The sequence below is a fragment of the Sus scrofa genome, chromosome 13 (assembly GCF_054392235.1).
Source record: "Sus scrofa isolate SSC_HxYL_T2T_F1_AM1 chromosome 13, Sscrofa_HxYL_maternal_Yorkshire_Landrace_v2.0, whole genome shotgun sequence".
Taxonomy (NCBI): Eukaryota; Metazoa; Chordata; class Mammalia; order Artiodactyla; family Suidae; genus Sus; species Sus scrofa.
In genome coordinates this window covers 160,889,560-160,915,130 of record NC_139395.1, presented here as the reverse complement: position 1 = coordinate 160,915,130, position 25,571 = coordinate 160,889,560, and the positions used below count along the sequence as shown (strand labels likewise).

The following is a 25,571-nucleotide window of genomic DNA, read 5'->3' as shown; positions in this document are numbered from 1 at the left end:
TGTGGAATCTGAAAAAATAATACAAACAAATTTATGTTTACCAAAGAGGAGAGTGAGAAAGGGAGAAACAAATCAGGAGTATGAGACTAGCAGATTCAAACTACTGTACATAGAAGAGATAAGCAACAAGGATTTACTGTATAGCACAGAAAATTATATTCAATATATTATACTAATTTGTAATGGAAAATAATCTGAAAAAATATATTTATATAACTGATCATATAAATACACCTGAAACTAACATAGTATTGTAAGTGAACTATTATTTTTTTAAATGTATCTTTGTGAAATGTATGTTCTATAATAGGTGTTTTACTTTTCTTTGAATATATGAGAGAAGTATATTATTGGATTGATTGGCTTTTTTAATCATCTGGAACTGTTCAGAGTCTTAGGTCATCCCTATACTCATTTGTTCTTTTCAGTGGTTACAGCCTGTGACATGGCAGGTGCAGCCATGTATGAACTGGTCAGAGTGGGCCACAGCGAGTTGGTTGGAGAGATTATCCGATTGGAAGGTGACATGGCCACCATCCAGGTGTATGAAGAAACCTGTATCCTTTTGGTTCAATTTCTGGCCATTTTCCACAAGGCAAAATTTAAAGATTTATTGTAAGGATAGAAGAACTAACAGTGGCTTCAGGAATGTGAAAATGTTCGTGTTTTAAGAAATCTGATTTATGTAGTTTACTCACGAAAGGTACTGGAAATTAGTATTCTTATTTTAAGAAATTAATATCATCTTCTTAATTTTCATAGCTCACGAGCTTTAAGAAGAACCAATTAGACTTTTTCTGCATGGGGATGAATATTGTAAAAGATAGTGTAAACAGAATAATAACATCCATTTGTATGGTTAAAATTCTCCAATCATTATTTTTGTTTAAAATAGCAAATCCAGGAGTTCCCTGGTGGCATAGCAGGTTAAGGATACAGTGTTGTCACTGGAATTGGTTCGATCTCTGGCCTGGGAACTTTTACATGCCATAGGTGCAGCCAAAAAGAAAAATAAAATAAACTTTAAAAATAAGTTAGCAAATCCAGTATATAAATGTGAAAACACTATCTTGTACACCTGAAACTAACACAATATTGTATGTTAACTATATAGTTCCTTAAAAAAAACCTAAAGCCATTAAACAACTTATATTCATTAATTTTCAAAGTTTTACAAGGAATATAATAAAACAAAATAGTAATCCTTAAGTCATGACTCTGTCTTTGTTCTGGATGATGTGTTACATTTTATATATAGCTTTAGCACTGGGAATATTTACTGTTTGTTTAATTACCATAATTTTGGCTTTTAAACCTAATATTTTCAATTTTTGTGAAAAATAAAAAGCTCAAGGTTTAAGCTGTGTGAAGAAGAGTAACTTTTTTCCCCTTCATTTATGCTTTCTTTTTTACTCAGGTTGATTCTCAAGATCAGCATTACTTTTTTGGCTACTTAATTAAGATTTATTTGGTACAAGTTTTTTGCCATACTGAAATACGTGTTTAAAGTATCTATTCTTTAAAAAAAATAAAGTATCTGTTCTCTCTATTAGTACTAGCTGCTAATTCTAAACAAAATCATCTGGAAATTTTAATAAAATAGAAGTCTTTGCAGGTATGAAATCATCACTAACCAAAAGGATTTTTTTCTGTTGTTACATTTATCTTTTATTTAGTCTTTTATAAGGTATGAAGATTAAATAAACAAATGAGCATATTAATATTGACAACCTGCTCTACCTTTGTCATCCTGTATCTGGTCAATTTTTTTGTTAATTCCATTTATTGTCTCTCTTTCTAGTTTGTTATATGAACCAATATAAATATGCATTTTTATTTTTATATCCTTTTTTCCCCAAAAAGATTGCTCATTATATGCACTGTTCTGCACCTTGTTTTTTTCACTTAAAATATATGTACTGTGGAAGATGGATTGATACATTATAAATATAGTAAAATGTTTGTGGTAAGATCACTATAAAATTCTTTAAACTTTGCTGTAGGTTTAAAATATTTCATAATCACACATTGGAAGTGAAAATATATTTTGGAGGTCTTCTGGAGAAGACCTCCAAAATATATTTTATATAGCTACATAGAATTCTATCCTATGAATGTGCCATCATTTATTAATCAATCTCTTAATGATTGTTAAGTTTTAAGATCTTTTTGGTTGTTTCTCAGTCTTAAGAGTTTATATTCTTTGTCCAGATTTTAATACCCTTTTCAGAGAACTGGTATTCCTTATCATTATAGTTGAAACAATGTGATATGGGAAGGCTTTTGTTTCTATTTTAAGCCTGTGGTTCCCAAAGACTCTGGGCAGCTGCAGCAGACTTAGGGGGTGTCCTAGGATATTTTAAGATTTGTGGTTAACACAGGAACATTAGACATCTTGTCAGACACCACGTGAACTAGGAGCTTGAGATAATAAACCATTTCATTATTTGGCTGCACCATATCCTTGATGATGATGTCATATCTTTGTGAAACTGGGTTTTTGGCAATTACTAGGTTAAAAACCAAGTATCATACAAAAAGGAATGTGGAGTGCATAGTCAGTGTGATGCAGAGGTTTGAAAATTGCAGAACACCCAACAGAAACAGAAATCCCATTTATAAGATTTGAAGTCATTTAAAAATGAAGTTAAAATATTCTTTTTTTCAATTCATATAAATTTTTCTTTCAAAGTGCTACTCAGGACATATATATATATATTTTTTTTTTTTAATGTTTGAATGTAACTATTTAATAAATGGGATTATTAAATATATCTTTTGTTGTAGGTCACTATGAAAAAGTGCTTGAAACTCTAAGGATGCTGCAGACTGAAAGTTTGAGAATCTTAGGTTTAGCTCCTTATGAGTTCATTTTCTGTTAAACTGTGTTATTTCCTTTTTATGGTATCTCTGAACTTTTCCTCAACTGCTGTCTCCAGCTGGCGTGTCTGTTGGAGATCCTGTACTCCGCACTGGTAAACCTCTCTCAGTAGAGCTTGGTCCTGGCATTATGGGAGCCATTTTTGATGGTATTCAAAGACCTTTGTCAGACATCAGCAGTCAAACTCAAAGTATTTACATTCCCAGAGGAGTAAATGTATCTGCTCTTAGCAGGGATGTCAAATGGGAGTTCACACCTAGCAAAAACCTCCGGGTACGTCTTTGTAATCAAGATTTCTAAAGTTGGTGAGAGAATGTGAAATGAGTGTTTAGTGAACTATTTTGTAGCCCTAGTCAAAATGAAGATAGGCTCTAGATCTGCTAGAAGGATTATGGAATATGTTTTATTGATGTGAGGCAAATGGCTTAAATAACACCAAAGGTGCATGTACTTGACATTTATTGGACATGAAACAGCATGACATTTATTTGAACATTAAACAGCAGGTGCATTTTTTTCTCTAGGTGGGTAGTCACATCACTGGTGGAGATATTTATGGAATTGTCAATGAGAACTCGCTCATCAAACACAGAATCATGTTGCCCCCACGAAACAGAGGAACTGTAACTTATATTGCTCCCCCTGGAAATTACGATACTTCTGTAAGTATCATATAAACTATCTCACAAAGTGGCTCTACTTATGTATGATAGTTGCCTGGTTTCTGTGCTCTAAATAGTTATAGAATTAATATTCAATGTGAAGATTTTAAATAACTCCCATAAATATTTTTTAAGACTTTTTTCTTAAATAAAAAGGACAAAATATATTGTTTCTTTTTAAAAAGAAATTACTAGTGTAACATTTTCCTGTCTGCTTAACTTATATTATTTAAATCCATAATTCTCTAGGCATATAATAGTTTTTGATTTTTATTGTCAATCTGTGTTCACATGATGAATTGTGAAATGGGTTTTATGAATTCTTACTTGGGGTGAGCCATTTCAAACTTAGTCCCCTTAATGTTATTGATAGACATATCTTACCAAGCACAGTAGTCGCATAATAATAGCCTTTGTGGATATTATGCTTATTGAGAAGACTGTTGAAATTTTCCAGTATGTAAAATTGAGCATATGATTTTTCCCAGTAAAATATGCCAAAAAAGTAAGAATTTTCTAATCATTTCACAAAAATAAGTCTGTGTTCTACAACATAGAACAGAAGAGTTAAGTTTGGCATTCTGGGAGTTCCCATGCTGGCACAGTAGAAACGAATCTGACTAGGAACCATGAGGTTGCAGGTTCAATCCCTGGCCTCGCTCATTGAGTTAAGGATCTGGTGTTGCCGTGAGCTGTGGTGTAGGTCAAAGACATGAATTGGATCCCGTGTTGCTGTGGCTGTGGCGTAGGTCAGCACCTGTACTTCCAATTCGACCCCTAGCCTGGGAACTTCCATATGCAGCGGATGCGACCCTATAAAGCAAATATTAAATAAATAAATAAAAATATAGTAATGAATGAAAATGCACACTAAAATCCGACTAGGAACCATGAGGATGCGGGTTCAATCCCTGGCCTCGCTTAGTGGGTTAAGGATCCAGCATTGCTGTGAGCTGTGGTGTAGGTTGCAGATGCAGCTCAGATCTGGCATTGCTATGGCGTAGGCTGGCAGCTATAGCTCCGATTAGACCCCTAGCCTGGGAACCTCCATATGCTGTGGGTGCAGCCCTAAAAAGCAAAAAAAAAAAAAAAAAAAAGTTTGGGATTCTGAGCAATCAGCTAAACTTATGAATCAGCATAGAGACTCACCCACCTCTCTATGAAAGAACAACCCTGCAGTAGATGATTCAGATTCATGCATTAGGAAGATGACAGATTTCTATAAGTCTGTGGACTTTGAGATTGTCTGTGAATACTTAAAACCATCTCATTGTTCACAAATGTTAAGAATATTTTTCATTATCTTTTAGTTTTTGTAAATAATTTAATATATTTAGCTTAAGTATTTTAGAGTTCTTAATAGATTAGTATTTTTTATTAAATCAGTGTAAGACCATTATAATAGAAACAACAAAGAATGGAAACTAAATTTTATTTATTTATTTATTTATTTATTTATTTTTAACTCACTGAATTTTATAATTTTATTACATTTACACTTGTACAATGATCATCACAAGAAAATTAAATTTTAAAAACTTCTGTTTCTTCCTTCCTTCAGTTCCAGGAGTATCTTCTATCTCCTTCAAGAATATTCCCTATGCATATTCATATAATTTATTTAACTGTTCCTGTTCTATTACTTGAGATACCTCGTTCTCAAAACATTTCTAAACTTTTTTTAATCATTAAAATAGTAATAAATGCACCTGATTTAAAAAATTGGACCAGTATACAAAGACTTCCAATAAAAAGTGGAAATCTCCCACCCCTCAAGAGAAACCTGGAGTTACTTTGATTTTAAAGGAAGAAATTGTTCATAAATTGACTGCACTTTAAATTCTGCTGTATTTTTATAGGATGTTGTATTGGAGCTTGAATTTGAAGGTGTAAAGGAGAAGTTCAGCATGGTCCAAGTGTGGCCTGTACGTCAGGTTCGACCTGTCACTGAGAAGCTGCCGGCTAATCATCCTCTGTTGACTGGCCAGAGAGTTCTTGATGCCCTTTTTCCGTAAGTTTGATCCGTGACCCATGGTTCTCCCTCAGTTATCATAGGAGCTTATTGTTTCACTTCTTTATAGATAAAGAATTTTTGGTCCTAATCCTGTAATAAGTTTTATCTACAGAAATACGTTTTGCCAGTATTTATTAGAAAGTCAAACCATTGAACACTTGGTTTTTTTCACAGTTGCAAAGGGAAATCATTATTTCTAAAAAACAAAATAATTTCCAGAAAGAAATCTATGCCAAAACAATATAGCTAGTTTGCTTAACTAATCCTAGATTTAGCAGATTTGTGTCAGTGTCAATCAATTTCGAAAATCTAGATTTTCTACGCTATCCAGCAATCTTTCTTAATTTGTAGTCTGCTCTCTGCCATTTTCTTCATCAACTGCTTAGAAACCTCCTTTCTCTTTAAATCTTAGATGTCACCATACCCTGCTTTACTTTCAACAAATAACCTCATCATTTAATTCACAGAAAACACTGAAGTGATGATGTAATAACTCCCTCAACTAATGGATCACAAACCCATGTACGTCTCACTCTTCATCCTCTTAGCTTTAAACCTCCTTTCTGTTCTCACTGTTACTCTCATACCATCAGACCTCTGACTCTTCTTGTTAGTCAGTACCTCCTGTTTCCATATCCTTTACTATCAGCTTAAATTTAATAGTCTTATCACTTTTATGATATTTGCCAGTGTATTAAATATTCTTGTTCCCCTGTCTTCTGTCACACCCGCCTGGCAAAATACCAGCTGTGAATTTGTCCAGCTGCCTCGTTCTCCCAAATCTATGCACAGGCTGCTGAGAAAAGAAATAATAAGTGCAAATTGTCACCACCGTGGCACGGCCTACATTTCCTCAATTATCATTCTCCTGCTCTCCTTAGTGACTATATCAAATCTCTCCATTTGGCCTCAGATCTTAAGCTTCACCCTTCTTTCTCAACACATGATCATACTAGAGCCTTCACAGAGAAATGAGAAGCCATGAGATTTGGAACTCCTTCAGTGAAAGTACATTCCCATCCATCCCTTATTCCTATCCTTCTTCTGGAGTTTGTCCCACCTCTGGTCTCCTCAGAGACCTCCCATTAAGTGATCTTCCTTTATCTCCCATCTAATGGAAAAAACAAAAAAAACAAAAAAAACCTACCCTCTACCCTTTCCAACTTTCTACCTTGCACTACTTTTCTCCTCAGCTTCACAGCCAAACCTCTTTAAAAAATAAGTTGTTTTCACTTTTCCCACTCTCATTCACAGTACTGCTCCTGCCCATGTCTCCACCCATCATTTAAAACTACTCTTGCTAACACCATCAGTCACTCCCATACTGATAATTCAATAAATAAAAACTAGTATCTTCTTAATTCCTACAATTTTGGGTGTTGCTTTCTAGTCTTTCCTCCTTAAAGCACCCTCATTCTATGCTCTTCCTTTAGCTTCTATATACAAGAAACTCTTGGAGTTCCCGTCGTGGCGCAGTGGTTAACGAATCCGACTAGGAACCATGAGGTTGCGGGTTCGGTCCCTGCCCTTGCTCAGTGGGTTAACGATCCGGCGTTGCCGTGAGCTGTGGTGTAGGTTGCAGACGCGGCTCAGATCCCACATTGCTGTGGCTCTGGCGTAGGCCGGTGGCTACAGCTCCGATTAGACCCCTAGCCTGGGAACCTCCATATGCCGCGGGAGCGGCCCAAGAAATAGCAACAACAACAACAAAAAGACAAAAGACAAAAAAAAAAAAGAAACTCTTACTTACTCACTGTTGCAGGTTCCCTCTACTTTCTTGTGGCCTCCTCTTTCCTCATATATATCACCCTCTGTAGATGACTTCATCTACTCTCATGACTTAAATATTCATCTATGTATGATAATTCCTTAATCTATGTCTTCATCCCAGACCTCTTCTGAGTTCCAGACTCATATCTACTTCTGATTGTACCTCTCCTTTAGAAAATCTTACAAGTACCCCAGAGTCAGTATGTTTAAAACTAAAATCATCATCTTAATCACCACTCCTTTCCTTGAAACTTGGCTTCCTCTCTCAACAAATGTCATTATCCAGTGAATGCCTGTTCCTTCTCTCCAGGATCATTCTTACCCTCCCACATCTATTTAGTGAAGTAGTGTGATTATTCTAGTCCCTAAAAAAATTTTTTTGCCACGCCTGCAGAATGCAGAAGTCCCCAGGCCCAGAGATCGAACCCAAGCCATAGCAGTGACAATGCAGAGTCCTTAACTGCTAGGCAAACAAGGAACTCCTCCATAAATATTTTTTATCTGCATGTTTTACCCTTACTTGATAACTGTAATTAAGGATCTTACTCTGATTCCTGCAATAATCACATTTAATCAGACTTCCCATCTTTACTTTTTTTTTTTTTTGTCTTTTCTTGAGCCGCTCCCGCGGCATACAGAGGTTCCTAGGCTAGGGGTCCAATCGGAGCTGTAGTCACCGACCTACGCCACAGCCCCAGCAACGCCGGATTGGAGCTGCATCTGCGACCTACACCACAGCGCACTGCAACGCTGGATCCCTAACCCACTGAGCAAGGCCAGGGATCAAACCCGCAACCTCATGGTTCCTAGTCGGATTTGTTAACCACTGTGTCACGATGGAAACCCCCCATCTTCACTCTTGCCTTCTTTCTAAGCATTTGTTCATAATATGTAGTAATCCAACTAAAACACATATGTGTGATCTTGCACCTTTTTTCCTGAAGCTCTTAGGTGTTCTTTATTGCTCTCAAGACAAATAAGCACTCCTTAACTCCTCACAAAGCCACCCATGATTTGGCTGTTGCTTACCTTCCAGTATTTCTTGGCCACTTAATTTCCCAAGTGTTTCTTTACATACACCCTCACAGGCTTTCTGAAAGACGTTTAATTCCCCAAGCAGTGTTCCCTCTTGCCCCTGGGACCTTTGGGCATGCTGTTCCCTCTGTGTGGAATGTTATTTCCCTGCATCTGGCTAATTTCTCTTTCCTTATAGGTCTTAGCTTCTTTCTGAAAGCATCTTCTAACCCACTCCAATTGAGTATCAGACTTTGTATCCTGTCCTGTATACTCCCACAGTATACAGGACAGTCTCTATGATGGATGGTCTCTGTGATGGCACTTTTCATATTGGATTGTTGAACTTCTAAAGTAGGGCACACCCAGCCCTATCTTCCCACCTTGGCTTTAAAGTGATTTGAAAGAGGTATATATTACAAAGCCATAGGATGATATGACCTTAGTTTATCAGAGTCATTGAAAGGGTTGAAGGAAAAAATGTGTTAATGCATATTAGTTTTATATGAAAAAAGTCTATTGTTTTTACTAATGCAGTGTTTTTTACTAAGATGCATTGTTTCTGTAAATTTTATGATAAAACACACTTAGGAAGGAATTTCCCTTAGCATTAGATTTCATTTCTCCTGCCCAGACCCTCTTCACACACACACACACACACACACAGTGACATTCACTTTGCTCTGTCCTTCAAGAAATTTCACTCTTCACTGCCACTTTTTAAGTAAAGTTCGAAAGTGGTTGCTAAATGGTGCTGTAATTATCAGCTGACTCTGCAGTTTACCCTCCTGGAATGTGAGCTCTATGAATACAGAAACATGGCTATCTTCTTTGTTATTGTTTCCAAGCATAGTTTTCAGGACCTAGGAAGTACTTCATAGTTATTGAATAGGTAAAAGGAGATCGACTTAACACCCTAACAGAAGTCTTTATTCACTAACCTTTATAGCAAGATATGAGTTTTTTGGGTCTTCCTATTTTTATCTCAGGAGGCAACTTTCAAAAGTTGTTTATATTTTTCTTTTAGCTTTAATTCCTATATTGTCCTCTCATAAACTAATTTGTATAAGCATTCAGAGCATCATTGGTACCATTTTATCTTGTTTTCATATGCCTCCTCCCCAGTTATCTTATGGTATATATCCTTTCACTTTCCTGCTGTTAAGATGGTAGCGATGATTAATTGTAATAAACAATATATACTACCATAGCTGCAAACTAGGCCAGCAATTAGTATATCCATATCTATATGTCTATCTTTGTAAGTGAGTATATAGGTTCAAGTGACAATACATATTTTTGTAAGATGTCGTATATACAGGTTCAGCATTTACACTGGTGGCACATATTTTTATTTTAATTACTTAATTAATTAATTAGTTTTGGCCACATCCTTGGTATGTGAAGTTCCTGGGCCAGAGACTGGACCGGAGCCACAGCAGCAACCCCGGCCACAGCAGTGACAACACAGGATCCTTAACCCACTGAGCCACAGGGCAGCTCTCAGATGACAGTATATGAAAGTGCTAGAGTTTCTGTCATGGCTCAGTAGTTAATGAATCCAACTAGGAACCATGAGGTTGCAGGTTCGATCCCTGGCCTCGCTCAGTGGGTTAAGGATCTGGCGTTGCCATGAGCTATGGTGTAGGTCGCAGACATGCCTCGGATCTGGCGTTGCTGTGGCTCTGGTGTAAGCCGGCGGCTACAGCTCCAATTCAACCCCTAGCCTGGGCACCTCCACATGCTGTGGGTGCAGCCCTAGAAAAGACAGAAAGACAAAAAAAAAAAAAAAAAAAGAAAGTGCTTTCTTTCTTTAACTTGTGTTTCTGTGTTACTTAGCTACCTTATTTGTTGGTGTTTCTAGCGAATAAAAAGATCCCTGCTTGTTTTCTTTGTTTAGGTGTGTACAGGGAGGAACTACTGCAATCCCTGGGGCCTTTGGCTGTGGGAAGACAGTGATATCACAGTCTCTGTCCAAGTATTCCAACAGTGATGTGATCATCTATGTAGGATGTGGTGAAAGAGGAAATGAGATGTCTGAAGTCCTCCGGGATTTCCCAGAGGTCTGTATCTGTAAGGCTTCAAATACTATGTTAGAGAAAATACTGCTGATCAACTTGCACTGGCAGTTAATAAAGCTTTGTGTTGGGTCTGAAGCAATACTCTCATTTGTCAATAATCTTTTAAGGAATTTTCTAACTGTATTTGTGATTCAATATGTATGTTCAAGGAACGAAATTTGAATTTTTCAGTCAGACACTTGAGAGTTGGTTTTCAGTTATTAGGATAAAGATAAAATAGACAAAACATTTATAGGTGTGAATTTTACACATACCTTATATGATCTACTAGGTTGCAGTAGTAATATTCCTTTCTCCATAAAATAATGGATTTCCTTTATGAAATGGAAATAGTGGCTGTTTTCTTTACAGCACAGTAGGATAGGGAGAAGAGGTTGGAGTGATGGAGAGTATTACTTTGTGAACACAGATTATAAAAGGGATTAAATATAGATAAATTGTGGGAAAGGGACTATTTGTATTCTATTTCTATTTAGAAACTAGGGGAATCACTAATAGATTGTTTGCCTCTAGCTCACGATGGAAGTTGATGGTAAGGTAGAGTCAATTATGAAGAGGACAGCATTGGTAGCCAATACCTCCAATATGCCTGTTGCTGCTAGAGAAGCCTCTATTTATACTGGTGAGTACATGACGGAATAAAAGTGATTCATATCTGTTCTCTGGTTTAAGGCTAACACCAAACTTTTTCTTTTCCAAAGAATTTTTCTCTCATTCTAAAATGCCTCCATACACACAACCATATTCCTAATTTTCAAAGACTACTTCACTTATTGTATCTTGAGAATATCTCAATGTAAGACATTAATAAACAGCCTCAATCTTTTGAATCATTTTAAAATGACATGTCTTTGGATTTCCTAATGCTGCACAGTGAGTTAATGATCTGGCTTGTCTCTGTGGAGGCACTGGTTTGATCCCCAGACCAACGTAGTAGTTAAGGATCTGGTGTTGTTGCAGCTGTGGCGTAGGATGAAGCTTCGACGCAGATTCAGTCCCTGGCCCAGGAACTTCCATATGCTGTGGGGGTGGCTGAAAAAGAAAAAAAATTTTTTTAGCAAAATAAAGTGATACATCTTTCTACTCTGAGATTTTTGTGTTTTCACTACTTGTTTCATCATTTACTTTCCACTTTTGCTTTCCACGTCCATCCCAGCTTGTGGTACTTTTATTTCTACATTTTCAGGACTTACTCACATTCTGCCTTGTAGCCATAAATCAAGTATTTGTATTGGCATTAGTCCTGGTAAAACGCCCCTGGCAATCCCTTGACTGCAGTTTCTCCATTTGTTTCATGGTTGGACAAAATTTGACTTTTGGAAGTTTCTTAAAGGCTCATGGAAACTGTATTCCCTGAGTTCTTGTTTCTTTGTAAATTTGAGTTTTTTTCTATTGCCTTTAAATTTTAGCAGTAGTTTGGCTGACTGTAAAATTTATGGATCAATATTTCTTTCCTTGAGAACTCATTATAGCATTAAATGCTGAGGAGAGATCTGACACTGGCTTACTTCTTTTCCTTTTTGGGTGATTTTTCTTTTTGTCCAAAGGAATGTCTCCTTAACTTTGAAATCTTATAACTTTATTATTAGGATCTATCTCTGTATTCATAGTTCTGATAAACTTTTCCTGACACGTAGTGTACCCTTTCAATCCATGAATAGGTCCTTTTTATTTTGGAAAAGTTTTCCGAATTGCTTTTGAAACTTTTTCTCTTCCATTATAGTCATCTTCTTCAAACCAGAGAGATCGCATCTCCTCTGTTTGCATATGTGTCATTTCCTCTCCAAAAATTCTTTTTATTTAACCTTTTGCCCATTTTTTCATAGGATAATTGATGTTTATTTCTTTGTGTCACTTCTAGTGACAGCTTTATTTTCTTCTAGCTCTTTGTTGAAATCTGCTGGCTCCTGAAACATCTTTTGTGATCTTACTATGTATTCCTTGAGATTTTTATTTTATGTAGGATACATTGTTAAGATTTTCTTTTCTTTGCTTTTTGTTTTCTTTTTATTATTTATTTATTTATTTATTTATTTTTGCTTTTCAGGGCTACACCTGCAGCATATGGAAGTTCCCAGGCTAGGGGTCGAATTGGAGCCACAGCTGCCAGCCTCTGCCACAACCACAGCAATGAGGGATCTGATCTACATCTTCAATCTACACCACAGCTCACAGCAATGCTGGATCCTTAACCCACTGATTGAGGCCAGGAATTTAACACACATACTCTTGCATAGTACTCAGGTTCATTATCACTGAGCCACAACGGGAACTCCCTATTAGATTTTCTTTTATTAATTAACGGTGGTCACAGTTTTCATCTGTTCCTTGGCAGGTTCATTGTTATATTCTACTCTTCCTTTTTTCTTGTATTTTTGTTTAGTTCCTGTGCTGATGTTTATTTTTGCTATTACTTACCTTTGCAAGGAGATGGGAGGGAGTAGTTATTGCTGTGGTCCAGGGTAGCAGGAATTCTTCCTGGTAATCTGTGAAGTTTATTATAGCATGAAGTTGCGTAAGTTATTTTACTTTTTCTTCTTTCCTACCAACAAAAATCCACAGCTACAAGGCCACTTAGAGTGAACTCTTTCTCTTCTACCCAGACTTATCTACTTTTTACTTACTGAAAAGTAGTACCTCCCGTTTTTTTGTTTGTCTCCATCTACCTGCTTGTCTTTTTTGCCAATCTGGGTCTAAGGAACCCCTGCTGTTAGTTCTGTTCCCTTTCTGCTATGTTCTAGACAAAAGGTTCTTGGTTTTGCCCCTTAGGATATACCTTCTAGTTTTCAGAAGCATAATCCGAAATGCACAACCTCAGGTGAATTCTTTCTTTCCTTTTTTTTTTTTTTTTTTTTTGGCCTTTTAGGGCCACACTCATGGCATATGGAAGTTCCCCTGCTAAGGGTCAAATTGGAGCTGCAGCTGCCAGCCTACACCAGAGCAACTTGGGATCCAAGCCACATCTGCAACCTCTACCATGGCTTATAGCAATGCTGGATGCCCAACCAACTGAGCGAGGCCAGTGATCAACCCACATCCTCATGGATACTAGTCGGATTTGTTTCCAACTGAGCCACAACAGGAACTCCCTCAGGTGAATTCTTGGTATCTTCCTGCACCCTTGTTTGTTTTTTCTCTCAGTTGGCTTTCTCCATTATTTTGTTGTGAAGCTAAACATGGCCCCTAGTTTTTGACAATAGAGTTTGTGTTTCTGTATTTCTTGTTCTTCTTGTTTGGTGGTTACTGTTATGAGAAGGAAAACTCAGTGACATCAATCTACTATTTTAAGACAGGAAGTCTACCTACTTCTTTTAAGTGGCTGCACAATATCCCTTTCTATGGATATGTCATAATCTATTTAACCTGCGTTCTTTGGTGGATACTTGGATTATTGATAGTTTTTACACTTTTTTTGGTATGTTTTATGTACACATTTCTTTGTACTTTTGTCAGGTAAGTTCTTAGAAGTAAAATTGCTAAGAATACAACTTCAGTTAATGCAGATTTTAGATTCTGATAGCTCTTCAAAAGGGATAACAGTGGGAATTGTCTTGTGGTGCAGCAGGTTGGGTATCCAGCGTCACTGTGGCAGCTTGGGTCCCTGCTATGGCACACCGCAGCCAAAAAAAGTCCCAAACAAACAAAAAAAGGGATAACAGTGGACAAGAATTCTGTTTCTTTGCATTTTTGCCAATGCTAATTTTTTCAACACTTTCTTATAATTATCAAACATAGAGAAAAGTTAAAAGAATATTACAGTGAACACCCATGTACCTCACACCTGATTTGAAAGTTAACATTTCACTCTCCCTGCTTTATTAGATGCCTATTAAGTCTGTATTTCTTACAGTGAGCTAGCATCTTTCCTGTGTGTATTAACCACTTAAAAACTGCCTTCTATCCATTTTCCTATTGGATAGTAGTTGTTTTATCATGCTGTTTGGTGAAACTCTTTCAAAATCAGGAGTTCCCGTCGTGGCTCAGTGGTTAACGAATCCGACTAGGAACCATGAGGTTGTGGGTTTGATCCCTGGCCTTGCTCAGTGGGTTAAGGATCCGGCATTGCCGTCAGCTGTGGTATAGGTCGCAGATGTGGCTCGGATCCCGTGTTGCTGTGGCTGTGGTGTAGGCTGGTGGCTACAGCTCTGTTTGGACCCCTAGCCTGGGAACCTCTATATGCCTTGGGAGCAGCCCTAGAAAAGGCCAAAATAAAATAAAATAAAATAAAATCAGTCTTTCATTCGTTATGAATAACGAATATTTCTCTATTTGCTCATCTTTTGATTTTTGTCTGAGGTTTTTGTTTTGTTTGTGTATACACACACACACACACACACACACACACATACACACACACAAGCATTAGTGGATGTTATCTCAGAGACTTCAGACAGGAGTTCTCTTGTGGCACAGTGGGTGAAGGATCCGCCAGTCACTGCTGTGACATGGGTTTAGTCCCTGGCCCAGGAACTTTCGCATGCCATGGGCACAGCACCACCCCCCAAAAAAAAGACATAACATACTTGTATAAAATAGGGTCTCAGGGGAGTTCCCGTCGTGGCTCAGTGGTTACCAAATCCGGCTAGGAACCATGAGGTTGCAGGTTCCATCCCTGGCCTTGCTTAGTGGGTTAAGAATCTGGCATTGCCGTGAGCTGTGGTGTGGGTTGCAGACATGGCTTGGATCTGGCGTTGCTGTGGCTCTGGCCTAGGCTGGTGGATACAGCTCTGATTCGACCCCTAGCCTGGGAACCTCCATGTGTCCTGAGTGCGGCCCTAGAAAAAAGACAAAAAAAAAAATTTTTTTTTTCTTTTAAAATAGGGTCTCACAAGTCAGTGATTTTTATTCTGAAAGATGTAATATGACAAATAATAAAGTTCCCAGAAGTCCTATTGTGGCTCAGTGCGGTAAGAACCCAACTAGTATCCATGAGGATGTGGGTTTGATCCCTGACCTCACTCAGTGTGTTAAGGATCTGGCATTGCCACAAGCTGCAGCCTTAAGTCCCAGAAGCGACTTCATCTGGCATTGCTGTGGTTGCAGCACAGGCCTTAGCTGTAGCCCGGACTCAACCCCCATCCTGGGAACTTCCATATGCTGCAGATGCAGCTGTAAAAAGAAAAGAAGAAAAATAATAATAATAATAACAATAAAGTTCTGAATTTTCCAGCAACTATTTTGTTTTACTTAAATAAGCCCTTTCCTTTACTTGTAAAATAAAGAACTAGGGCTAGGGCAATAGATTTTTATAACAGCAACAAATATACATTTCTAATATCTTAAAAGTTGTATATAATACTTTCACTTTGGGTGCTTATATATATCATTTCATATGATATGTACAGATGATAGGGCAAAAGTTACTCTGTTTTTGCAGATTAGGCAACCACACTAGGGAATGAAGTGACTTTGCTAAGGTTGACAACAGGACAGGAACTAGAACCCAGAACTTCTTTCTGGATGTTGTCTTCTAAGTAGTTTACATATGTGATTTTTACAGGACAGGACTCAATATGCATAGCAGAATGATCTAATTGTCACTCATGTTAATAACATTTGTTACCAAACAAGCTAATTAATTGAGGGGTTTTTTTTATTGTTGTTGTTGGTTGGTTGGGTTTTTGGGGTTTTTTGTGTGTGTGCCTATGTGGGTGAGATAAACTTTCAAAGCTACATTGGAAATTAATTTCAGATTTCATTATCACAACAAGGGATGGGGGAAAACACTTTTCCAACTTTTAAAAATATATATTATATTCCAATAGACTGAGTGATGAAAAACCCAAACATATAATTGCTCATTATAATAAGTATTTATTGCAGATGTCCATGGGACTCTTCTTTACTCTGTCTTTACTCGGCCTAGGACCCAGGCTGAAAAGAGCTCTTTCATTTTAACGCATATCTTCCAGGGGTCCAGAGAATTCTCTCCTTCTCCGTGAGCCAGAAGGAAGAAGTAGCGTGGAAGCAAGTGTGACTTGCCTGGCAATGGAACACATTACTCTGACTTAAATTCTATTAGATATGGGTCAGTTATTTGCCATATCTAATGCAAAGGAGTCTGGACAGTGTAATTTAGCTGTATGCCAAAAAGAATGGATTTGGTGAACAGCTAGCAGTCTAACTCAGGAACTTCCTGCTTTAAAGTTTTCTTAAGGGTGAAAAAGTCAGGATTACACATTATAGGATTATAAATTGTAATATCCTCCCATTTTAGGAATTACACTGTCAGAATATTTCCGTGACATGGGCTACCACGTCAGTATGATGGCTGACTCTACCTCCAGATGGGCTGAGGCCCTTAGAGAAATATCTGGTCGCTTAGCTGAGATGCCTGCAGGTAAGTCTTTGTACTGCTTATTATGTAAGCAGGACTGATAGGATTTGGGGGGTTGGCTTAGACCTTTTCTTTCAAAATTTCTTTTCATTTTTCAGATAGTGGATATCCTGCATATCTTGGTGCCCGTCTGGCCTCTTTCTATGAGCGAGCTGGCAGAGTGAAATGCCTTGGAAATCCTGAAAGAGAAGGGAGCGTCAGCATTGTAGGAGCGTAAGCACCCAAACTGTTTCCTTTCCAAAGAATAACAGGTCCTTTATGTTTAAGGAGCCAATATTTAGCCCCCTGAGGGGAGTGATTCCTAACCAGGGTTGCATGCCAGAGTCACCCAGGGAGCTCTTTAAATGCACGTGTAGGTGATCTCTAGGTTTTCTGGTTCCATAGCTTTGACTTGACCGATTCATTATATTCAAGTTTCAGTATCTCAGAAATAACTCAGAAAATTGTAGACATGTTAAGGCAAGATTGTACCATGATGAAAACAATGTGAAGGAGTTCCCTTGTGGCACAGCAGGTTAAGGATCCAGCATTGTCACTTCAGTGGCTCAGGTCACTGCTGTGGTATGGGTTCAGACTCTGGCCCAGGAATGTCCACATGCTGCAGGTATAGCCAAAAAAAAGTATACTATCTCATTTCTCAAACTACAAGGTGTTTAATAGTTATTCTTATTTGCAGCTTAGTACTGGCTTTTTTTTTTTTTAATTAACTATAGTTGATTTACAATGTTGTGTTAGTCTCAGGTGTGCAGCTTCAGATTCTTTTCTGTTATAGGTTTTTACAAGATATTGAATATAGTTCCATGTGATATACAGTAAATCCTTGCTGTTTATTTTATATGTAGTGGTATGTGTCTGTTAATCCCAAATTTCTAATTTATTCCTATCTCCTTCCCTTTTGGTAACCGTAAGTTTGTTCTCTATGTCTGTGAATCTGTTTCTGGTTTGTAAATAAGTAGATTTGTGTTTGTTTGTTTTTTTAAGATTCCACATGTAAGTGATATCACAATATTTGTCTTTCTCTGCCTAACTTACCTCACTTAGTAGGATAATCTCTAGATTCAGTACTGGTTTTTATTTAAATTGTTGTATAAGATTTTCTCTCCAAAGGTCATTTCTAAAGTTATTTACATTAAAATTGACTTTCCAAAAAATTGCTCTTTTTTTTTTTTTTGCTTTTTAGGGCTGCACCTACAACATATGGACGTTCCCAAGGCTAGGGGTCAGATCGGAGCTACAGCTGCCAACCTACACCATAGCCACAGCAACAAGGGATCCAAGCCACATCTGCAATCTACACCGCAGCTCACGGCAATGCCGGATCCCTGACCCATTGAGCGAGGCCAGGGATCGAAACCGCATCCTTATGGCTGCTAGTCAGATTCATTCCTGCTGAGCCACAACAGGAGCTCCAAAAATTGTTTTTGTATATAAGTTATTTTCCATAAGCATTTCTAATGACATTTTCTTCTTTTAAATTTAGAGTTTCTCCGCCTGGTGGTGATTTTTCTGATCCAGTTACATCTGCTACTCTTGGTATTGTTCAGGTATATCTTTTCCTAGTGTAGTCAACCTCTGAACAACCCCCCCCCCCCCCCCCCGCAGGCCGTCCTAATGATATCCATCTCATTGTGAAGTATTTAATATACTCACTAAAGAGTAGGCAGTGGTAGCGTCTGTTTTAGGAACATCCTTACTATTGAAAACCTTTAATGCTGTCTGCTCTTTCTTAGTTCTTTATCAGAGTTTATAATAGGCTTAATATCTGTAAGCTGAAAATATGTCCGGATGGCAAAATTTTATTAGTGTTCGGGTATTACTATACTTTTACTTAGAGTAACTATAGGAGTAGAAACAAATGGGTCCCAAAATGTATAATGGCAAAAACCCCATAGAAGTTTCTTTCTCCTCATGGTATGGTCCAAGGCAGATGAGGCTGTCTCGGGGCAGCTCTCTTTCTTTTAGTAGTAATCCAGATATCAGTACTTCTTCCGTCCTGTGGCTCCACCTAGCCTGGTAGTCATCTGCATCTGGCTGCTACAGGGGAAACTGGAGAAGGCACACCTGCTTTCTGAACCTTGGGCTCAGACATAGTTACTCCACTCATTCTGTTAGCCACACCCAGACAAAAGCAAAGCTGGAAAGTGTAGTTTCTACCAAGGCAGCTACTTCCCAGTGACAAGGCAAAAATTTTAGTGGAATTTAGCCAGCCAACTTGGCCATTAGAAGTAGCCTAAATGAAAGATGTATATTAATCAGGGCTATAATTTTTTAAAATGTTTATAGTTATAAGCATGTATTATTCATATGGGAGAAATAGAATAGTTGCCTATTTTCTATTAGTATCAGATAAAAGGAAGTGGCAGAGGCTAAATTTACAACTTTGGGGTGTTTACCCTTTGCTGAAATTTTGAATTTTAAATTGTAGGGAAATGGGGGGCAGAGTTAGGAATGTAGAAACGTGAATGTTTGGCCTCAGAAAAATGACTGTGAGATCTTTTAGGAATGGCGCTTAGTGATTGGGAACTGAACTTATTCAGAACGTTTAGAGGTTTTAGTTAAAGCGAAATGTCTATCTTAATAAACATTTTCTGGTTCATCTGTTTATACGGTACCATAATAATCTTCAGAAGAATCTTTCTGTTTTTGTTTTTTTTTGTTTTTTTTTTTTTTTCTGTTAGACTTGACACACTATTAAGGAAATTCAGATAAATTTTGAATTTTTTTCTTTTTTGGCTGCACCCATGGCCTGCAGATCCCCTGGCCAGGATTGAACCTGCACCACAGCAGTGACCCAAACATTGCAGTGACAACACCTGATTCTGAACCCACTGAGCCACAGGAGAACTCCAAGAATACTTTTATTTTCTTTCTTCTTTTTTGGCTGCCCCACTGCTTATGGAGTTCCCAGGCCAGGGATCAGATCCAAGCTGCAGTTGCAACAGGATTACATTTTTTTATTTGCAGGTTTATTCTATTTCATTTATATTTGATACATACTAAAAAGATATATAACTTGAAAAATATAGAATTGCACATTTGGAACAAACAATAGACTTCAATACTTTTTAAAAAATGTTTTATTCTTAAGAAAAAATCTTGTGTTTTGTTTTGAAATCAGGTGTTCTGGGGCTTAGATAAAAAACTAGCTCAACGTAAGCATTTCCCCTCTGTCAACTGGCTGATCAGCTACAGCAAGTACATGCGTGCCTTGGATGAATACTATGACAAACACTTCACTGAGTTTGTTCCTCTCAGGACCAAAGCTAAGGAGATTCTGCAGGAAGAAGAAGATTTGGCAGAAATTGTACAGCTTGTGGGAAAGGTGAGTTGTAAAATCCCATGGAGGACAGATCTGCGAGTTACCCTGGAGTGTTTTAAGGACAAACAGAACCTTGGATATGTAAATTCAGACTTATAGTGCTTTAGATTATTCTTTTATCTAGCAGATAACGGGAGGTGCCTACTTGAGTTGTGAAAGGTAGAGAGATAATTATTGTTTTGATTATCTGCTGTTGAGCAATAGACCACTCCAACATTTAGTGTCTTAAATAGTGGTGTATTGCTCATGGTTTTGGGGTTGGTGCGTTCAGCTGGGTGTTCTTGCTTGGGGCCCATCCTTCAGTTGCAGTCATGCTGGCTGAAACTGTAGTCATCTGAAAGCTTCTTGGTGTGGTGCCTGGGCTAGAATGACTAGAACAGCTAAGGGTTGGCTGGGCATTTCTTTATATGGTGTCTCCACATGGCAGTTCAGGGCTCTCAGAGTGAGTATTAAGAAAGAAGGGAAGTGGAAACGACCAGCCTCATGAGCCTGGGCCCCAAAACTAGTAATGACATCACTTCTGTCTTATTGTTTTAATCAAAGCACCCACAGAGCTTGCCAATATTCAAGGGGAAGGGCTTGTACTTCAGCTGGTCAGTTAAAAGAAGTAACCACAATTACGGCCTTTATATTCTTTTTGATCTTTTGGTCCTGGTTATATCATAGATAAGAAAGAAAAACTGACATGTTATTTCTTGAAATAGAAAGTACCCATCATCAACCAAATTAGAGGTAGCGTTAGCATCTATTAACATATATCTTTGCAGGTGCACCAGGGCTAGGAATTTAGACAAATTGGATTTTAGTTCCTTCAGTATTAGCTATGTGACCTTAAACATTCCTGTGTTTGTTATGTTTCAGAGGAAGATAGTGTAATTATATTTAGCCAAATTAAATCTCAAAATTGAATAACTTCTCAGATAGGGTCTAGTGCTAGTCAGGACCTCAGAGTTCTCTATCTGGTTCTGCTCTTTTCATTGTCTTATAAAGTCATCTCCTAATTTTTTTCCAGCAAAAGATAATATTAGCTAGCTAGCAGATATTAAATACTCATTGCTATAAATGAGGATTATGTTTCTACAAGAGGAACTAGAAGCAGAAGACCTCCAAAGCCAGACAGAGACAATAGGAGAAAAGAAAATTACAGGCTGATTTTGTTTATGAATGTTGGTATGAAAATTTTAAATTAAATTTTAGCTTATTAAATCTAGCAAGCTATTAAAACAATAAAATAATACATCATGAACAAATAAAGTTTATCTCAGGAATGCAAATAAGATTCAACATAGAAAGCCTATTGTTTGTAACCTAGCAATGTATTTAATATAATGGGAAAAGGATATCTTAACCAATGTGGAAAAAGTATTTGAAGTACATTATGCATTTATGATTTTTTAGAACTCTTTGAAAAAAGGAATAGAAGGGAACTTCCTTAATTTGTTAAAAGTAATATACTAAAACCTAGGGAAAACGTTTTACTTAATGGAAGAATTTCTGATCCATTCCATTTAAAAATCAGGATTAAAAGAATGCCTATTATCTCTGGTTGTGTTCAGTCAGATACCAGAGGTCCTAACCAATGATGTAAAAAAAATAAAGAAAACATGTAAAGAAAGAGATTAAAATGTCATTATTTGTAATAATGTGCTTACATAACTAGAAATACAACAATTAACAGAGAAACAATTTGAACCAATAAGTGTTTGGTGAGGGTTCTAGATTCAAGATAAACATAAAAAATCAGGGGAATTTCTCTATGTTAACAATATTACTCGGAAAATAAAACTAAAAATAAGGTGTCCACAAAATGACAAAAACTAGAGTATAGAAACTAACAAAAAAACCCTGTATTCTATGGAGAACTTTTTTTTTTTTTTTTTTTTTTTTTTTTTTTTTTTTTTTTTTGTAGGGCTGCCCCCAAGGCACATGGAGGTTCCCAGGCAAGGGATAGCCAGCCTATGCCAGAGCCATAACAACGCCAGATCTGAGCTGCATCTGGGACCTACACCGCAGCTCATGGCAACACCAGATCTTTAACCCATACAACGCCAGATCTGAGCTGCATCTGGGACCTACACCACAGCTCATGGCAACGCCAGATATTTAACCCACTGAGTGAGGCCAGGGATCAAACCTGCAACCTCACAGTTCCTAGTTGGATTCGTTTCCACTGAGCCACGATGGGAACTCCGATGAAGAACATTTTAAGATAAATAAATGGAACAGAAAATCTGAAAACAGAGAGAAGGAGTCCATGTTCTTTGGTAAACTTATTAGGAGGATACCACTTGTCTTTATAAATTTGATGTGACACCAGTCATATTTCCAGTTCAATCTTATTAGCAAATCAGTAATCATTCAAAAATTCACTTGATTATATCACAAAGATTCAAGCCTTAAAAAAAATAGTAGTAGTAGTAGTAAAAAGGGAACTTTTCCAGAGTTGCCATTGTGGCTCAGCAGTAACAAACCCAGCTAGTGTCCATGAGGATGCGGTTTCAATCCCTGGCCTCCCTCAGTGGGTTAATGATCTGGCATTGCCATGAGTTATGGTGTAGGTCACAGATGTGGCTAAGATCCCAAGTTGCTGTGGCTGTGGCTGTGGCCAGCAGCTGAAGCTCTGATTGGACCACTAGCCTGGGAACTTCCATATGCTGCAGGTATGGTGCTAAAAAGGACTAAGGGGCGGGGCATTTTTCCTCTCTCTCTTTTTTTTTTTGGCCATGCATGTGGTGTATGGAAGTTCCTGGGCCAGGGATAGATCATTCACACCACAGCTGCAGTCCAAGCCACAGCAGTGGACAGTGCCAAATCCTTAACCCACTGAACCACCAGGGAACTCCACTTTGTTTTGTTTTTGGGGAGCTCTTACGCTATCGGATATCAGTATAGAACCATTGTAATAAAAATTGTGGTACTGGGAATCCAACATTGCTTCAAGCTGTGGCATAAGTCATAGATTTAGCTCGGGTCCCAAGTTCCTGTGGCTATGGCATAGACCAACAGTTCCCATTCGACCCCTAGCCTGGGAACTTCCACATGCCAAAGATTAAAAAAAAAAAAAAAAAAAAAAAAACTGTGGTACTGATAAAGTAGACAAATAGATGAGTTGGAAAAACAGAAATGGACTCGTGTATGTAGGGACTTGATACTACGAAGATGGTAACACAGTTCAGCTGAGAAGAGGGTAGATTATTTCAGTCAGTGATTATGGAAAACTTTATTATCTGGAGAAAAATAAAGGTGGATCACTACCTAATTCCACGTATAAAAGCAGACCCCAGCCTAGCAATTTAAATGTGAAAGATTAAGTCTTTCAGGTTAATAAAAAACAAATGTTAAAGAATATCTTTGTGATCTAGAGTTGAAAAAGAATTTCTTACTCTTTTCTTTTTTTTTTTTTTTTTTTTTTTTTTGTATTTTTAGGGCCACATCCGCTGCATATGGAGGTTCCCAGGCTAGGGGTCTAATGGGAGCTACAGCTGCCAGCTACACCAGAGCCACAGCAACGCAGGATCCAAGCCAAGTCTGCAACCTACAACCACAGCTCACAGCAACGCCAAATCCTTAACCCACTGAGTGAGGCCAGGGATCAAACCCGTGTCCTCATGGATGTTAGTTGGGTTTGTTACCAGCTCAGCCACGATGGGAACTCTGGAAAGGATTTCTCAAAGACAAAACTCCATTTGCACAGCAATAAAACAAAAAGCTTTTTTATTACATAAAAATTAGGACTTTTTGTTGATAAATGTAACATAACAGATGACTGAGTGGGAGAGGAAGTTCACTACATCAAAACTGATGGACTAGAGTTCCTATCGTGGCTCAGTGGTTAACAAATCTGACTAGGAACGATGAGGTTGTGGGTTCAATCCCTGGCCTTTCTCAGTGGGTTGAGGATCCGGTGTTGCCGTGAGCTGTGGTGTAGGTCGCAGACGCTGCTCGGATCCCACGTTGCTGTGGCTCTGGCATAGGCCAGTGTCTACAGTTCTGATTGGACCCCTAGCCTGGGAACATCCATATGTCACAGGAAGTGGCCCTAGAAAAGGCAAAATACAAAACAAACAAATAAATAAAACAAAACTGATGGACTAATATCTAAAATGTGCGAAGAACTATAGTTAACTGGAAACTAGAACCCTAGTAGAAATATGGGCAACAAGAAAGACAGATTATGGAAGAGAGAGACAGAAGATTAACATACCTGTGGAGAAATGTCCAAACAACAGTGAGCTATCAAGTTACACTGGTTAGAATGGCAAATGTTAGAAAGCTGGATAATTCCAAGTGACATGGGGATGGAGGAACTGGATACGCTTGGTACGAGTGTCACCTGGTGCTGGCCTTGTGCCGAGCACAGTATTTGCTTGTATGCCCTGCGACCTAGCAATTCTGTTTCTTTATTTCAAAACAAATTCTCAAGCAGGTCCTTAAATGGATGTGTTTGTGGTGGCAGGGAGTTAGAGGAAATCTAAGCGCTCTTTACTGGGGGCAACAGATGGCAGATAAAAAACAAGGAAACTGCGTACCGTGGAGAATGAACCATACAAAAACTGGAAGCCGCAGGCAGACCTCAACACATAGCAACATGGGTAGATCTTAAAAACAAAGCGCCTAAGACACAAGACTGCTTTACCTAATTGAAAATACTAGTACAAAATAAAACGTACATTTCACATGAGTTTGTGCACATTAAAGGATCCATATAAAGCACATTTTAATATTTATCTGTGGTTGAAGAGGGGGCAGGGGATAAAGGAGATTTTAAAATAGAAGGAAGAGTTCCCATTGTGGCTCAGTGGAAATTAATCTGACTAGTATCCATGAGGATGCAGGTTTGATCCCTGGCCTCACTTAATGGGTTAAGGATCTGGCATTGCTGTAAGCCATGGTATAATTCCAGACATGGCTCCAATCTGTCGCTGCTATGCCTGTGGTATAGACCAGCAGCTACAGCTCCAATTTGACCCCTTGCCTGGGAACCTCCATATGCTGCTGGTGTGGCCCTAAAAAAGACAAATAAAAATTTTTTTAAAATATATTAAGGAAAGGAAGTTCCTGTGGAGCACAGCGAGTTAAGGATCCAGCATTGCTACAGCTGTGTTGCAGATCACAAATGTGGTGCAGCCAAAAAATTAAAAATTAAAAAGTTAAAAAGAAGAAAAGAAGCAGAGGACCTGATCCTTCCCTCCAAGGAGCCTCGTGCACATAGACAACACAAATCTGCAGTTAACTCACCTGGCCTGTCACTCTCTCACAACTCCCAAGAAATCTTTGCTTGTTAGGCTAATAGGATGATAGCAAAAGTACTATACTTGGCATTTACATAGTTTTAAACATCATGTAGCGTTAAAAAAATAACTGTTCATGGGCTTTATAGATTTTTGTGAAACAAACACCAGACTGAGTATTTAAATTGTTGAGAACCAAGCCAGAATGTGAAGAAGAAAGTGTTTCAAAAAAAGAGTATCAGTGTATTTGTGTGCCTATGTT

At 38.0% G+C, this 25,571-nt stretch overlaps 2 protein-coding genes across 2 annotated transcripts in view; one reads left to right on the top strand and one right to left on the bottom strand.

Annotated features, from left to right (window-relative positions):
• Positions 1–25,571, bottom strand: part of NAA50 (N-alpha-acetyltransferase 50, NatE catalytic subunit) — a 574,571-nt gene that overhangs the window by 57,637 nt on the left and 491,363 nt on the right. The window lies entirely within an intron of this gene.
• The window catches only part of ATP6V1A (ATPase H+ transporting V1 subunit A), a gene marked incomplete at its 5' end in the record, with an annotated part of 36,600 nt that overhangs the window by 5,416 nt on the left and 5,613 nt on the right, over positions 1–25,571 (top strand). Inside the window, 10 exon segments of the mRNA NM_001004042.1 lie at positions 429–557; positions 2,940–3,154; positions 3,406–3,543; positions 5,403–5,554; positions 10,242–10,404; positions 10,936–11,044; positions 16,640–16,762; positions 16,858–16,972; positions 18,240–18,303; positions 19,878–20,081. Coding sequence (NP_001004042.1) covers positions 429–557; positions 2,940–3,154; positions 3,406–3,543; positions 5,403–5,554; positions 10,242–10,404; positions 10,936–11,044; positions 16,640–16,762; positions 16,858–16,972; positions 18,240–18,303; positions 19,878–20,081 — 1,412 coding nt within the window.